The 17394-nt window shown below is 44.7% G+C and overlaps 1 protein-coding gene across 1 annotated transcript in view; it reads left to right on the top strand.

Annotated features, from left to right (window-relative positions):
* pard3ba (par-3 family cell polarity regulator beta a) overlaps positions 1–17394 on the top strand; it is a 175625-nt gene that overhangs the window by 89108 nt on the left and 69123 nt on the right. The window contains exons 17-19 of the mRNA XM_084713388.1: positions 880–924; positions 13978–14193; positions 15868–16069. Of these exons, the coding sequence (XP_084569514.1) occupies positions 880–924; positions 13978–14193; positions 15868–16069 (463 nt within the window). The remainder of the gene's footprint in view (positions 1–879; positions 925–13977; positions 14194–15867; positions 16070–17394) is intronic.

Raw genomic sequence — 17394 nt, forward strand, 5'->3', positions numbered from 1 at the left:
TTATCTTCCCTCCGCAGAAAAGGAAGCTTTTCATTATCTGGCAGGGTCATGTCGCCTGCAAAAGTTTTTTTTATTTCCCAAACTTTGAAAATGTTGAATTTTTATTTTATCCGGCATATAAGCACAAGAAAGGTGTTTCTGTTTCTCTGTCTCGTTGGTTACAGATGTTCATTCGTATGGTTTCACAAAGCATCTTTTGATTTCAGGATTCTCTTTTTATTTTTTTTTTAACCTCTGTTTTTCAGACACGCCCTATCACCGCGCATCTGTCGCCTCGTGCTCTCTCTCCCCCTCTGTTTATCACTTTTTCGGTCGACTCTTCGCGCCCTCAATATTCTCGCTTCCTCTCATTTTCTCCCGCCCTCACCCATCTGTCCGCCGGGAAAATTGACCTCATAAAAAATGAAAAGGATTATTTAAGAGAAATAGCAGCGTAATGAAAACCTATTATTGTATCCCATGGTGCACCGCCTGTGGCGGCTGCTGCTGGCCGACCGCAATCCTGTTTAGTTAGATTAGGCGGTGGGGCGGGGGTGTCGGTGGGGGGGGGGGGTTCTTCTTGTTTTCTTCTTCCTCCCGTTATTATTTCTCTCATTGTCTCACCTCTATCCGTTGTCATTTTCTCACACAACCACAATATCCCTCGTTCTTCTGCTTTTCTTATATTTCTGCTTCTTTTTCATTTCCTCTTTCAGTCCGTCTCATTTTGTCCCGCACTCGTCCTCCCCTGTCTCATGCTTCTGCAGGGAGTCATCTGCAGCGTGCGCCAGCAGCACCAGTAGATACCATTATAACCATTTACAAAGCTGCTCACTGTTTCGCATGACAATATGAGCTATTTACTGAGTGATTTATTCTGTTTTTTTTTCTGTGTTCTAGTGGCTGATGAGAGCAACATGGGTTCACTGGTCGGGCAGAGTAATGGTAAGTGTTTGATATCATCTAAACACACACACACACACACTCAGAGGGAAACACTCCTTTTTTTGTTTTTGACCCAACAATCTGCTCTGTTTCTCCTTTTCTCTCACTTATTGTCTCACAAAGTTAACTCTGTTTACACTCACATAAATTATAGGGATGCTTCAGATTTTTTGAAGTAGGGTTGCATGAGGTACTTGTGGATAGTCAGTGTGTTTTCTGCAGTAGATGATGGTTGACACGCCCCCAGTTTGGAGAAGCAGAGAGGAGGCTACAAACATTACATTAGTTATTTCATTAGTTATCAATAGGAGATCATATTGATTAGTATAAATGTGTGTGATCTGATAAAAGAAGAGATACAGGAGTTTTTCCCAGAGCTACCCGTGTCCTAAATAAAGCATGCAGTTAGACTTTTTTTCAGTCAGCCTCCTGCACCAGCGCTCCTGCTGTTGTCAACCACCATCTACTGAAGGTAATACAGCGACTGTGGAGAAGTAAATCATGCGACCACACTTCAAATAATCCAAACTATCCCTTTAAGTCTGTCTGCTCACCCACACACACACACACACACACACACACACACACACACACACACACACACACACACACACACACACACGTATATAAATGAGCCTTCTGTGCAAAGAGTCTCATTTCCTCTGTTTTTTTCTTATCTGCTCCCAAACATTTCTTTACTCCTCGTTCTCCTGCCCCCCCCGTCCTTCCCTCTTCTCCCCCGGCTGACAAAGTTGAGTTGTGAAGCACTTAGTGTCGGAGCTCTTGCTGCTTTATAGCCGTCCAGGTCAGCAGGCCCTCAGTGCTCAATCCTCACCCAGCTGACAGCAGCCGCATTGCATTACAATGGCTTCTGCCTTTTTTTTTTTTCCTCCACACTCAGTTCCGCCTTGTTTTATTTGAGAAAAGTCTGGTTAACGGTAAAATATAAAGTCAGTTTTACTGTTTCTCTTTCGCTGAGTGACATTACACAGTGGTGGTTCAATTTACATCTCGTTCTCTCTCACGAATTCAAGCACTTTACATTTCTGACTGCAGGAGTAACTGTTCGTTTTGGAGGTTTCAGACATGCACCTTGTTATGCAAGTCTGATGGCAATTTACCACGTCAGTCTCATGTCCTCGTGTCACATTTGCATAAAAGTCCTGATGCCAGTATGACCTGGGAACATCTCTGTAAAACTTATCAAATGGCACAAGCCTGAACTGAGCGTCTTCAGACTAATGTAAATGCCACAGAGAGATTAAACACACATCTTTGCCTTTCTAAGAGCACAGAAATAAAGTTATCACCGCGTCGTTATCCATCACACACAAAGGAAATTAAAAATCAGTTTGATAAAGTACAAAACACGAGCTCAAGTTCTTAAGGAGGTTCCTCTAATGTCAGATCAGTCTATAAAACTGTCTCATGGAGCGACCAGGACAGAACCATAGTAATCATTTTTATTCGTGGCTCCTCCGTGGACGAATCCAGCAAAACGCCTCACATCCACGTGGAGCAGACGGGAATTAAAGGAGAATCTCGTCATTCCCCGCCTGTCAGACGTTATAAAACAGGCAGCAGACTTTGCTATCTAAGACTGTAAAATGATGAAATTGATGAGAAAATTTATTAGGGGATTTACTGCGAGAATGAGGGGGGGGGCATTAAACATCCCTCAGGGGCCAAAATGATCAGTAATTAAACAGCCTGTAAGAACACGACATCACTTTTTAAAGGGATAGTTCGTGGACAGGTTCAGCAACAAAAGGGATTCAATTTTAGTTAAAGCGTGCGCTATATTTAGAATATTTTTACTGCTTTTCTTTTACAGGAAACGGCTGCTATATGTGCAAAATATCGCTCTCTGCAAAATGAGTAATTTTACCTCACTGGTCTTCTGCTGCCTTGATCGGTTAGTTTGTTTGTGTTGTGTAGGAGCAGGAGCAACTATCGAACAAGGTTTGTGGATCTCTGGACAAAAATGTAAGGAAGCACTGACAATGCTACAGATAAAGATGGAAGTTTTTTGCTTGTGTGCTTTAGTTCCAGGGCTGGCTGCTGAATGTAGGGACAGTTTGTGCTCTGATAGGGGCAGATAGGGCAGCAGTCAGACAGAGCTGCTCCAGCATCGGCTGGAATACTGTATGTGGTCGTTCCGGGCATCTCCGGCATGAATATAAATCAGTGTGTTGCTGACAAGAGAGCGTGCATGCTCAGCTGACCATCTCTAGTTGGGCTGCAGGAGTCATGATTTTAATAGAGGAGTTCAGCAGTTCAGATACCGAACGCCGCATCTCATTTCCAGCATCCGCTGACATCCGAAACAATGACTCAGTATCTCTGGAGAATAGTGAGAAACTTTCTGAAAATAATGAGAAACTTTTGCCGCTCATTTTGTGAAACCTTTGTCAATATTTTGAGAAAGTTACTCACTATTTTGAGACACTAAATCAATATTTTTTAGATGCTAACACTGCATAAATTGTATTTTATAGTAATGTAACATGGCAACGAGGGTTGAGTAAGAAAAGAATCAAGACCAGTGTTTTAGTTGTGATGTAGGGAGACAGGCCTGGCTTCACTTCCTGCCTCGCACACGTCCACCGATCTCTTAAATCCACCTGCAACAGCCAACTAAGCCCGTTGCCGCTTGAATACAAATGGCCCGAGCGCCGCTGCTGACCTCAAATCCCTCTCACTCAGCATTCCCACAAGTGGCCTCCTCTCCTCCCTGATACCTCCCCGCCTGCCCGCCTCCCCTCTCCCTCTATCCCGCTAAGATTTTCCTGGAATTTCTGATCAGCGCCCATCACCCTTGCGGCCCCTGATAAATAAAGCGATCCACTCCTCCGCTGCAGTGTTCCTCTCTTCTTGTTTTTTCATCTCCCCTCCTGTTGACGTCTTAGCTAATGCGTATTGACAGGGCTTTTGCGTGTTTTTCATTTTTGCTGATGCAGTGTATTTGCCTAGCTTCCTGCGCTATACACCCCCCCTCACACACACACACACACACACACACACACACCCTCTTTCTAAATGGCCTCAGTGTTTCTTTATGGGCTTTGACATATTTCATTAGGCGGATGGTCTTAAGAGGCCTGCCTGGCTTCTTTAATCTGGCTAAAACCCTTTTTCTCTCTGGCTGGAGCCGCTGCGAGGAGCGCTTCACTCCTCTAACTCTCTCCATCTTTCCCTCTGTCACTTACTCCCCCCCTCTTTCTTCTCTCTTGATTCTCCAGTCTTAGGAGTCTCCATCTTCAATAGAGCTTTTAGTATTTTTTTTTCTTCTTTTTGCCGCTTTCATCTTCGCCACCACTCTCGTTCTCTCCCAATCGCTTCTCTCTTGATTATTCTCCGTCTCCTGCTCTTTGTCGCCAGGCTCATCCCCATTTTTAGCATCCGCTCAATCCCAAACCTTCATCTCTCCCTCCTCCCTTCTTCTCTTCCTACATCCGATTCTGTCTTTATGATCACTTTTATTCTTTCTCTCTCACCAGGCTGATCCTTTTTTTTTATTCGCTCCCTCTCTCTGTTATCGTCAGTCCTCTTTCCCTCTCTTCATCTCTCTTTCTTCCTCTCTCCATCCTCTGCAGCTGTATCTGTTCCAGCCTTATGTGATTATGGTGAACATGCTCCAGTCTCTGAGCTTCCTCTACCGAGTCAGACCCTGCACGCCATCTCCTAGTGTGTGTGTGGGTGTGTGTGTGTGTGTGTGTGCGTGGGTGTGTGAACACCCTGCAGACAGGCAGAGTAATGGACAGATATCCCTTCATTCATCCCTCCATTTCTCTCCCTTAGAGTCTAACATCTCCCTTGGCAGCAAGCTGCCCTCTTACAACACACCTGGGAGCTCATCCAGCACACACACACACACACACACACACACACACACACACACACACACACACACACACACTTTCTACTGCCTCATTCACCTCTACTTGCATTTGCTTGTGTTCTTTTCTGCAGTTGCTGCAGTTTCTATTTGTTTTGTGTGTTTGTTGGACTCATCCGTTGTTGTCTGGATGTTTAGCGCTGCCTAGCTAGCAGCTAACCCTGCAGCACAGCCACCGGTGCCGTCGCTCAGCGCGCCCATTAGTCCCCGTTGTTTCTTCTCGGCACAATAAGACTTTAAATCCAGCCGGCATCCTGCCAGCGCTGAAGCCTCCGCTTTGTTTTCACACTCTTTGTTTGGGTGCTGTGTAACTCTGCCTCCGTCTCTATCTCCTTTTCCCCTCCCTCCCGCCGTTCTTTGCATCTGATGTGTGTTGTTTTAAGTTAGAAGTCACCGTGTTGCTCAGATTAAGATAAAATGATCCTTTATTAATCCCACAACAAGGAAATTTACAGTGTTAGAGCAGCAAAGGGAATAGCGCAATAGCAATCATCTATAAAAAGCAAGAGATAATAAATACGTAATTAGACTCAATGGCTGAATTCACATTATTGCACATAGAAGATATTGATATTGCACGAGGGATCCCCCTCCCAGGATGGACAGACATACAATAGATGTGCACAGAACTGAGAAATACTGAATTTAATGCCAGAATTTCTGCACCACGTAGATCTGGAAGAGGACAGGCCACAAGCCTGACAGCAGCAGGAAGGAAAGACCTGCAATATCTCTCTTTTATACACTGCAGGTGAAGCAGCCTGTCACTGACGGAGCTGCCCAGCGCTGTCAGAGTGTCCTGCGAGGGGTGGGACATGTTCATTCTCTTTTCTCCCACCACCTCCACTGGGTCGAGGGGGCATCCCGGGACTGAGCTGGACTTCTTAGACTGTTAAGTCTTTTCATGTCAGCAGTGGAGACGCTGCTGCCACAGCAGACCGCTCCACCGCAGAGTAAAAAAAAAGGTCCTCAGGAGTGTTGCACACACTCCAAATCACCAAAGTCTCTCCAGTAGATAGTCTACTGTGGTCCTTCTTATCAGGTCTAGAAGCCCAGTCCATTCTGGCTTTCATTGTGCACATATATGCACATAAGCCACTGTATGAAATGTTGTCTTAGATTATTAGATTATAAATATTATACATTGCATTTTACACTTTTTATTCAAGTGCATAACTTTCACATGACAGTTAACTGCAGAGCATCAGGGAAAAGTTGGAGCGTGGGAAGTTTCTAAAAGTTGCTTCAGGTAGTGCTGCATTTTAGAAGAGTTTTAAGAGTTTTTACTTGTAAGATTTCACCATATGTTCACTGGTACAGGAGGAGAGTGTTTGCACCCGCAGAAGTCCTCCACCAGCTCTTTGGTTTTCCCTGACATGATCCCCGTGCTGCACGTGACCATATTGGATTCACAGTCCCGTGGTCGGTTGGTGAGACGGCCCAGGATCCATACTGTGAAGTGGCGGTGCCCTCAGCAGTGTGGGCTGCGTTCCCAGCCTTTTCCATATGCAGGACAGATCTGTGTAGGAGGCAGATGACATGAAATAAAGATTCCCAGCTAGACGCAAAAAACAGGGACTCTGCGATTACATGGTCAGCATCTTAGACCTTGAGGGAACCACGTGTGCCTCTCTTTGTGACTCTGGCTGCTCATTAAGTGGCGGAGCACCATGCTGCTGTCAGTGTTGGTGTTTTCTCTCAGTGTGAGTTTGTTTGGGTCGACTGCATTTTGGATCCGGTCTAATTATCCTCAGGTCTATTAGAGCTGGGTCTGATTCTCAGTTTTGTGACCAGGTGCAACATAAAAACCTTGACAAAGCTTTCCCTTGATATCCACAATATACTCTCGACCCTTTGCTGCTTGTGTGACGCTGAAAGCTACGATTAGACGTGGTTCGACCCGCAGATTGACGTGTGTCTCAGCTCTGTCGCTGCAGGACCACACTGACCATCTTATCATAAATGTCCTGCATTCTGATTGCTGCATTACAGTTGGGAGGATGGTGCAGCAGTCAGTGAAGGTCTTGAAAAGCACAGCATTATGCAGGTACGTGTGTGTGTGTGTGTGTGTGTGTGTGTGTGTGTGTGTGTGTGTATGTCAGAATTTATGCACTGTACAGTTCCCCCTGAATGCACAGGCACTTTTATCCGCCATTCGTTTACAAATGGCATATGTCCCACTCCACGCAGCTCGCTCCAACCCTCATCCATACTCCGCCAACCCCCCGCGCCGCTGTAATCCAGTAGAGGTAAGCAGTAATTATGAAATGGCCTTTTAAGTCCCCTTCAGTTATTAAAGCCATTCATCTAGTCGGAGGCTAAATACATACGGCCCATATGTCCCATTTCTCTCATACATCTAAACAGCGAAACCCAATTACTGCCAGCGCAGCGCCTCCATCCAGCTCCATCCTCCGCCTCTGAAATAGCTGAGTGCATTCAAATAGTGATGGAGGGATGCTTAATGATTGGACAGGTCTTTAATTGAAGTGGAGTTTTGATTGGCCATAACACGAATTGGATTTGCTTTTACTGGCCATACAGTTGTCTGAAGCGATTCAGTTTGAAGTCAGGCTTGTCATACGAGAAGAAAATAGTCCCCCCGTCCTTGTCCCATAACATTAGACACTTTGTAAAGAGTAAGGCTGGCAAAAGTATTTTTCTTATTGTCGACGAATCAAGAACAAGTAAAGCCTGATATATCTTATTCCTCTATGCTATACAGCTCCATTGTTGTTCAAAAACTATTAAAAACACATCAGTGAGCCACACCATTCCACTGGGTGACATGTTCCTTCATTACCATGAACACACACACACACACTGCAGTTTATTTTGAGTCAGTCCCACATGCATCATCCCGGGGCTGTAAATAATCACCAGTGCAGACAAATGTGTATTAATCTGTGAAAATAGTTCCTTATGAATTCACAGTTTACTCCTGTTTGGGTAATGTTTCTTAAGAAACTAAATAAATAAAGCCAGACGTGTGTCATGCTTTTTACTTATCAAACCTCTCACATGTCATCATAGATCTGCACCAATAAAGATAAAAAAAAAAGCCTGTATTCAGTGCATTTAATCTAAAGGTGAAGCAATGAGGATTAGTGTCACGAGAGACCTTTGTGTGTCCTGTCCTTTTCTTTGTGTAGTTTAAAGAACTTAAATCCATTCATAAACATTTATTGAGATAAGATTGTGCGAGTGTTTTGTGATTCAAGGCTTTTAAAGCTCCTGTTGAATTAGATAAGTTTTATTGAATCAGTGTAACACAAGAGTGCGCCTCCGTAGCCCTTGTAATTGTGTATTTTAATGCTTCTGTTGGATTAAATTCAATAACCTTTATTGAGAAGGGTGACGCTGACGCAGGCTTTGTTTTACAGGTGTGTAGCGTGTGTGTGTGTCATGTGTTTTTATAGAACAGGGGCAGGTCAGGGCCTGTTTTACTGGTCCCCAGAAAAAATGGCCGCAGGGTTTATTGGCTGGTCCTGAGATTGGATACAAGATGGAAAAGCGTGTGTGTGAGTCTGTGTCTAACATGTGTGTTTCTATGAGCATATATGTGAGCATTGTGTGTGTGTGTGTGTGTGTTTGTGTGTGTGTGTGTGTGCTCTCTGTGCTATGGCCAGAAGCAACAAACCCCTTTTCATTGTTGGCTAAAGTGTCTCCTTGGCAACTCACCGTCACCCCTCACACACACACACACACACACACTTCTCTGTACCACCACCGCGCCACCCCCAGCAGTTTTGATGGAGGGGGCACTTTCTTGTAACCGTGGCAACCTTTCAACCAGTCTGCAGCAAAGCTGCTGGCTGTGGAGCACATTGTAGTCCAGTTGATAGGTAAGTGTTAAGACCCTGCTGAGACACTGTGGGAGGGTTAGGCAGTGTGCCGGGGTGTGTTCAAGTGTGTCCGCCTGTTTGTGTGTTGCAACTGGAACAACAATGTCAAATTTAATATAAATAAGACAATATCCTGTTTAATAGTCTGGTGTTAACCACCCAGTCGATCAGTGAGACGGTGTGGCGGGGCTCAGCGGTGTGTGTTTGTGTGCACAAGTCTGAGTGCCGTATTGAATTTGTGCTGCACACACAGTTTGTATGGCAAAGCCTGTAATTTGGACATTTTTTAGTTCATTTATTCTTGTTCATTGGGTGAAATAATTAGAGAGTTGTGTGCAGGTAACTTTTATTCAGCTGTCGGAAAACACACGGACACTTTCAGAGTCAGACTGCAGACATTACGTTCAATACCGGTAATGTTTTGACCCCATGACACGGAACCACACAGCGAGTTGTATCGGTGCGGCTCAGTCGCAGGTTCGTCACATTCGCTTTAAGGTGACACTTTTAAGGTACAAAGCGGCGTCACAGAGCGGCGTTAGTTCTCGCAGGGGCTGTCAGCGCAGCAGGACCCCAAGGCTACGTTCCAGGCGAAGACTTCACTGCTGTCTGCTCTGTTCAGGCACGACAGCTGCAGTCAACCTTGACTAAAGTCATGATATACATATCACATTAAGATGGATGTGGGTGCACAGGTGGATACTGGCATCGATTATATTTCAAGCGACACTAAATGCAACAAGGAGAAATATGGGTTCCCAAACTGTCTCAGCTTCATATTTCACAATTCTTCATTTTATAAACAAACAAAATGTGTTATTCTATTAAACTACAGCTATGAAACTATATTCTGCTAGAAGCTGCTGGTGCAACTCGCAGCTTCAGGTGGCTTTCACTGTGGTTGGCAGTATCCAGGTGCTGCCTATACAGTAACTAATTATAACCAGTTTTATGGCCTGTCATCTTGTCCATCTTTATAAACAGTTAATGGTGCACACATGCAAAAACAGGAGAAGCGATACAGGATGCTGTTCATTGGAAGATAAACCCTGAAAAGCATGCTAGTGCTGCCCGCTGCAGCTCAAAGGCTCAGAGGCCACCCAGCGGTGCATCACTGGGTGTTTCAATAAAAGTTTAAATTGATGCAAATTTCCTCCAGCGACAACCGGTGGAGGTTGTTTTGATTCCCTTTGCATAAACGGAGCACAGACTCGATTTCTTCTTCACTCGGCTACATAAAATAACTCAAATAAAATGGAGGGAAAAGATGATTGTCATCATTGTCAGCGATTTTCCAATTCTCTGCAATGTAACTCAAACAAGCTACTGAGACTTGAATAAGAAAAGCGATGCATGGAAACACGTTGCTGGGGAAGAGAACTGTTCTGTCATGTGTCTGTATCGAGGAAATGGGAGAAAATAACTGACAGAGTTGAGTATGTAAATTACAAGAGGCAAATTATGAGACAACAGCTGCTGCCGCTGTGGAGAGGACGGCAGTCAGAGGAGCTAAGTTTACAACTCTTTGCAGCTGATCCAGAAGTGAACAGGTTTAAAACGCTAAACGCATTACCAGATTTCTACAAAGTGTCGACTTTAGCATCCCTTAACAGACCACGGAGCTCTGTGATTGGGTGTTTCATGCGATGAAATGCACCTTGGAATTGGGATTAATTAAATTCAGATTGGAATATTAACACACATAGATGCCCAGGAAGTAACATTGTCCATCAACTTTGACAGCTTTTGAGCACAAAGCATCAATGTAGAAACACAGAGTCGTCCTCCTCTTGCGTGTTGCGGCCTGTCAGGTGCAGCAGCTTGATGCTGTGGAGCAGGTCTCTCTTTGTCGACACAACGGTCTCTGGTTTCCTGCTGCTCGGCTGGTTGCCAGTGAGATTTCCAGCTATTATACCTATGTCTCCAACCGAGCTGTCCCGCTGCAGGTGTCCCCGATGCTTAGGCCCGCTGGCGTATCAACTACCAGGCTTGCAGTGCTCTTGGAGTTGGACTCAACTTTTCTCCTGAAGTTTTTATGAACACAGGCTTGCTCTTGGAGTTTTATGTCCAGCCAAGTCTTTGAAGCGCTCCAGCTGCCGTCACCTAACGTTGTTACTTCCGAAACCTCGACGCCTGAAATACCTCCTCCCGCCTCCATACCGGCAAGATGAAAAGTGCCAAAGAAAGTGAAGACGTGACATTAGCGCTCCATCTTGGGTCCGGGAGCGTTACAGCTGTGAAGGGCGTTTGCCGTCGTCCTGGCCTGTTTGGCTGTTGGGCTGTTTGTCAAATATGTGCACCAGCTTGAATCAGTGGCAATCAGGCAGACATGATGCGAACGGATCCGCGAGAGCATCTGCTGGCACAGCGGGCAGCGATATGTGATAAACGCTGATTTCACCCTCCATTGGATCGAGCTGGCGATGATAGCCACCTCTCCCCCGCTCATCCATCCTATTAAACCCTCATTATTCATTTACCTCCAGCCTCAACCGCCTGACATGCATGGAATGAGTGCACTTGCAGCCCCACACACACACACACAAAAACACACACACACACTCCACCAAAAGTGAATTGCACTCATATTTCTTCCCCTATTTCATCTAAGGCGGTCAAGGACACACACCGCTATCTCATACAGGCAGTATCATGACTTTAATTTTTTTTCTTCTTGGACCAAAATTCTCACATTTTGTAGTATACACATACACACGTGCCCACGCGCTCAGACACACACAGTTTCTCTGTGTATAGTACAGCAGTGCGCTGGCAAGGAGCTTAATTCTATCAGGCTGCGAGCTGGACAGCCGTAATTACATTTGTGACACAAATCCTGCCTCTCAAATTGAGCGTTTTATTCCTGAGCGCTCCCCCCTCTCTATTTATAACCCCTTATTCCCCATAAATCCCACTTCCTCACAGAAAGTCAATTTAGGACTTAAAAGGCAGCAATGCTCCGCTTACTCCCCCCCCCCACACACACACATCCCTCCTTCGACTCTATCGCCGCTTCAGTTTCACTTCCCCTTTTCCCCGCTCCACTTCGAAGCTTTGAAGCCTCTGAAATGACAAAAAAAAAAAAAAAAAACGTCTTAAGCAGTGAGTGCCACGACGCGAGAAAGTCATCCCTACAGGAAAGTTTCAGAAAGAAAAAAAAAACAGCTTGCAACCTGTCTGTAACTTCTCTGAAGAGTGCTTGTCACCGTTTCATTGTGATACACAACTCGGGTGGGTTTTGTCGCTTTTTTTGGGGGGTTGAAAAAGTTTTTTTCCGTCGGCGCTCTTGGTCACCTGTCCTTCAATTCGTCAGGTCGGATACACACGGGAATATAGTGGAGGCGACTAGACTTTTTTCATTAACTTAACATAAATATTCAAGTTTTATCAACTCAAGCTGATTAATCTTAAAAGTTGTATTTGTTTTCAGAGTTTAATCAAATTAAATTCAAACTCGGTCAACTTTTCTGTGTAATGTTCGTCAGTGTGACTTGGTTTGAATTTAATATCTTGAGCTTGTTGAAAATGTTTTCTGAAGTAAAACTTATCTTATTTTCCTGTTATCCTTACAGCTCTGCTTTTCCTCAAATCTTCCTTTTCTTCCTGGTGCCTCCTCCTCCTCCTCCTCCTCCCTTGCTGAATCAGCTGTGGCCTTCATCGCTCTCCTGCTCCTCCGTCTTCCTCCCCCCTCCCCACACTTCCTCCTCTCTCGAGTTGGAGGCCATACCTGACTACAGTACGATGGCAGTTCATTTATTCCCCCTCTCTCTTGCTTATGCATGAGGCTGTCAGTTCCCATAGTGCCGCTGCTCACCTGTCCCTGCGCTCCTCCACCTCATTCATCGTTTCTTCTCCCCTCCTTTATGTTGCTCCTACAGGACTCTGACTTTCTCCACATTTCTGTCAGGCCTGTTTTTCACCCGCTCTCCTCTCCCTCTCTTTCTTTCTAAATTTCATCTTCATAGCTTCACACCTCTGGGGTTTTTAACCTTCATTTCAGAAAGTCATATCCATCAGGGAGGAGGAGCGTGAGCTGATGCTGATCGCTCAGCTTAAAATCCACTCATCTTAAACAGAGCCGTGTTTGAACAGCTGACTCTACATCCAAAATGTCAGGACTTAAGACATCAATGTCTTTTATGTATTGTTTTTAATATATTATCAATTATGTATAGTTGGCACAATTTTTTCTTTTTTTTTTGGCTAAAGGACTTAAACACAAAGTGTAAAAAGTACAAAAGAAGGTGCAATGGCTGCTTTTTTAAAAGTCTATAGCAGGAAAAAGAAAAGAAATATTATAAGCTTTATTTTCTTTTGTTTATATCTTCCTTGTTTACCTATGTATTATATCTGGATTTTTTTATGCTTCTACTATTCCACTAATCCCCTTTTGCTCCTTACAATCTTATCTAACTCCGATGTTTTGTATGTAAATAGTCAGCTTATTGTTTTTTGTGCCTTTAACAAAAAAAAAAAAAAAACACATTCGGTGTAGTTATAGTGTTTTGACCCCATGAGCCGTGAGAGGGTCTTACAGCAGATTTCCAGTTAATTACAATCAAGTGCGGAGCGGGCGAGGTCGGGTCGGAGGAGTCTCCGAATACTGCGGTGAGAGCAGCAGGCTTGATTTGAGTCTCATAAATATTTAAGGTCTGTTTTTTAAAATGTCTTTTCAATAGTTTTCAAGAGATGGGAGTGACTCAGACGCGTGTGAAGGATTTCTCTGAGACTGATTAGTCAAGTCAGAGTATAACTCAGTGTCACTGATTTGCCTAAAGGGTCTTTACACATCATCTACCCCGAGGTGTGTTAGAATTTGGGTAAATAGTAGGGCTGCAGCTAATGACGATTTGGATATTTGATTAGTCAACGATTATTAAAACGATTTATTGACTCCTGTCTTGGACTTTTTTCACAGAAGTTTGTGAGAGGGCAGAACCACAAAAGGTTGAGTACAAATCTCTTTTCTTGTAAAATTTCTTTGTCCATGTCCGGAAGCATTGAGACAAGAAAATTCAGTGCAGATGCCTTTAAAAAAGAAAACATGACTGTAGGAGATGAGAATCAGTCTAATTTTTTATAAGCTGCAGGGTAGATTTTGCTTAAAAGCTTATGATGTAGTCAGTCACTTTCAAACTTTAAATCATTCTGTCTGTTTTTATCAGTGGCTGCGTATCACATGTTGATTCCCTCCTCCTCCATCAACCAGGCGTCTTTAATTCCCCCTGCCCTCCCTTCTCCCACTCATCCTCTGTTTTTCCCCGTCCGTCCACCTCCTCGCTCACGCTCTCGCCTCTTCTGTCTTCCCAGAGCCCTCGGCCGGCGGAGCGCTGGGCCCGACCCTGGGCCTCTGGAAGTCCAGCTCCCTGGAGAGCCTCCAGACGGCCGTGTCGGAGGCCCAGCAGAGCCGCGTCCAAGCCCGGGTGCCCTTCCACCGCCCGCGGCCGCACGTGGTGCGCGGGCGGGGTTGCAACCAGAGCTTCCGCATCGCCATCGACAAGTCGTACGAAGGACCCTCTGAAGACGGTAAGGCTTCTCGTTGACCATTTTAGAAGAGATGTAAAATTGTGAACTGCCAAAACAAACCTATCCACTTTGTGGAATGTTCCTTTTTAATGTAGGACTGTCACTGTCGCTGTAATATAGGATTCCCTCCTAGACATCGTATCCATTTAAAATGAGACACTGCGCTGCCAACGCACATCCCTGAGGCTTTATAACACACTGGCACTCAAGAAGAGCCCGAGGCCTGCCAAGGGACAGCGCTTAGCCTAAGTACCTTAATGAAATGCTACATGATTTTATCCACTCAGCAATTTAGGAACTTTATATCTTACAGCAGCATATTTTTAATGCTCTACCTTGTGAACCCGCAGACATGTTGGATGTGGAGTGTGTGTGTATGATTACTGAGGAAATGATCCTCCATGTTTGCAGAAGTGAGCGAGTTCACTAAAGATGTTTAGAGAAATCTGGAGTGTGAAAAATCACCCGTCTGCAGTTGGATTAGATGAGAAGTCAGACTTAGACAGAGTGACAGCTACATACGTTAAAGTGACCCAAAATCAAGAATGCATATTTTTCCTCTCACCTGCTCTGTGTTTGCACCGCTAATCCACAGACCTGGTCGTGAGCGGTGTCATGCAGGAACTGATTTCTTCCTACTGAACTGCATCCACCGGCCGTGTCACTGTCCAGAAGGAAGCGTGCATCAAGTCATGATGTGCTCATGACAGCACAGGATTCATTTTATTTGTTTCATACACACATAAATAGAAAAAGAAACCGCATAAAGGAAATATTAAAGTACATGTGAGGATTTGGTAGAAACCACACCTAAAAGCTAAAATATAACAATATAAAATCACCAATACTTTTAAAATATTAGAGGTGAGAATAGTTGCATGAGAACAAGTCTTAGTCTTTTGTGTTCTTTTACATCATTTCAAAGACAAATGAAGTTGCAAATCTAATCAACCGTTTCTGCAGCAACAATATTTTGCACAAATAAGCTGGAAAAGTACTTTTACAGTGTGTTAAACAAACATAATGGTGCTGTCCTCTTCTCGGCTGAACTTTAACCTCCACGCTTCCTTCTACGCAGTGATGCGGCTCGTGGGTGTAGTTTGGTAGAACGAAAGAGGCTTGTGGATTATCTTGAAGCACATCTTGTTTTCAGGAAAGAAACACTGCTGTTGAGAATATATTTGTGGCACTTTAGCCCAATTATATTGGCAAGAAGGCCGATATCTCCAAAACTCTGGAACTTATACAAAAAATGTCTAGAAGGATGAGCGGCACTTTAAATTCAGCGTAGATTTCTGTCTCTGCTCTGATACTTTCTAATTTAAACTAAAAATAACAGTAATTTTAACCAATGTTAGACCCACATGCGGTTTCTCGTGGGTTGGCCTTTGCATGTAGAGAAACTTCAGCGCAGGTGAGTGGATCTGACTGCTGATAGAGCTCGTCCAGGTGTAGAGACTTGCCTCTGGCCAGCTCCATGCATCGGGAGGAAGGCTGTCTAATAGAGGACTAACTAGCTGACTGAGCAGATGTCTCAAACCAACATGTGCGCTGAATGAGATGATGAATGTAACACATGCGGCTGCATCCATGAGTCTGTATTCCTGCTGTGTCTCTGCATCCGCTGCGACCTCTGCCCTCTCACGCCCTCCGCGTGTAACCATTCCTCCGCAGACGACGACCTGTCAGAGCAGAGCTCCGGTCTGGAAACGCCCGTCAGCAGCTCCTCTCGCCAGGGCCTGGACGGCGACGACGGGAAGAAGAAGAAGAAAACAAAAGAGAAGAAGAAAGAGAAGAAGACCAAAGGGAAGAAGAAAGCGGACGATTCGGTGGAGGATCCTGAGAAGAAGACCAAAAAGAAATTTGGCCTCTTAAGGTAGGCGACACTTTCACCTCCATCACCATTTTCCTATTTTTCTTTAGTCCAAACTTTCTCACATCAAGGTGACTCTTTGTGATTTGTTAGTCAAAGATAAATTAAGCAAAGCAGCCCCCCCCCCTCCAAAAAAAAACTGCCACGCCAGTGCCTTTATTCTCTAAATTGAAAAGGTCACCTGCTTAACAAGAAAAATGTGAGCTAAAACAGAGCAGGTAATGAGGCTTGTGGTTCATCACCACTGCAAAAACCCCAAGGTCTCTCCGGAGCATCAACAAAACCGTGATCACTTCTGTTTTTGTATTCAAGCTGAACAGATTTTCAGAGGAGAATTTGGTTGTTTAACTTTTCTGTCTCGGTTCAGATCGGGTCAGCTGTTTTTAAACCTCATTTTCTTTACTTTGTGTAGCAGTGAATGAAACAAAAACCCTCCTGTAAACAGTAGATTTAAGGTTTTGTGTAGAAATCGATGGTAAACAGAAGCACTGTCCTACTTTCCCCTGGTTAGGTTTCAACAAATTACCCACTCAGCACAGTGGGATTATGGGATATAGGATTATTGGATATGAACACAACCTTCTCGGTAATGGAGGGTATCCATTATCTCTCAATCCAAGTAAAGTCCCAGCGACACAGTACCAACCCAAACGGCTTGTCACCCCTTTATCAACGTGTCCCCATCGTGATTGTGGTGGTCCAATCCTCCCACAGCAATCCTTATCTGTTGGCGGTGACACGGTGTGGTCAGTGTATCACTGCACTTCCAACACTTGAGATTCAATTAGGCTGCGGCGAGAGATAGCGCAGGCTGAGCGTTGGCCTACAGATGGCAGATAAGAATCCAATCGGCCACAGTGTCAAGGGCAGTAATGGAAGAGATGTTCGCGCGGCCGGGCCGGCGCCGGAGACAGGAAGGGCAGGATGAAGGACGTGCACAGGGGAAGCAGTTGCATACAGGAACACAGGTAGCAGCTGATTCCTCCAATAAAACGTGCGCCTCTTTTCCTCGTGGCATCTTAAATAGTTCCATTTACTGCACACAACGAGCTTCTGCTGTTTCCCTGCAGCAGAAACTGGCAAATATGTAGAAGCTGACACCGCTAGCTGTGTGACAGATTGTGTTTATATGTTTGGAAGAAAATGTCTGCATCTGTACTCCACAAGCATACAGGTTTCCTCATTTCTCTGTTTATAGTGGATGTTGGAACTGGGATTTTTTTTTTTTTTTTTTGCTCCTCTCCTGCTTTTTATACCATGAATCCATCTTCCTTTCCACGAGTCTCTCTCTCCGACTGCGGAAGCTGCTTCTACGATGTGAAAAGAAA

Source organism: Lutjanus erythropterus, chromosome 24, assembly GCF_056507025.1.
Source record: "Lutjanus erythropterus isolate fLutEry1 chromosome 24, fLutEry1.hap2, whole genome shotgun sequence".
Lineage (NCBI taxonomy): Eukaryota > Metazoa > Chordata > Actinopteri > Lutjaniformes > Lutjanidae > Lutjanus > Lutjanus erythropterus.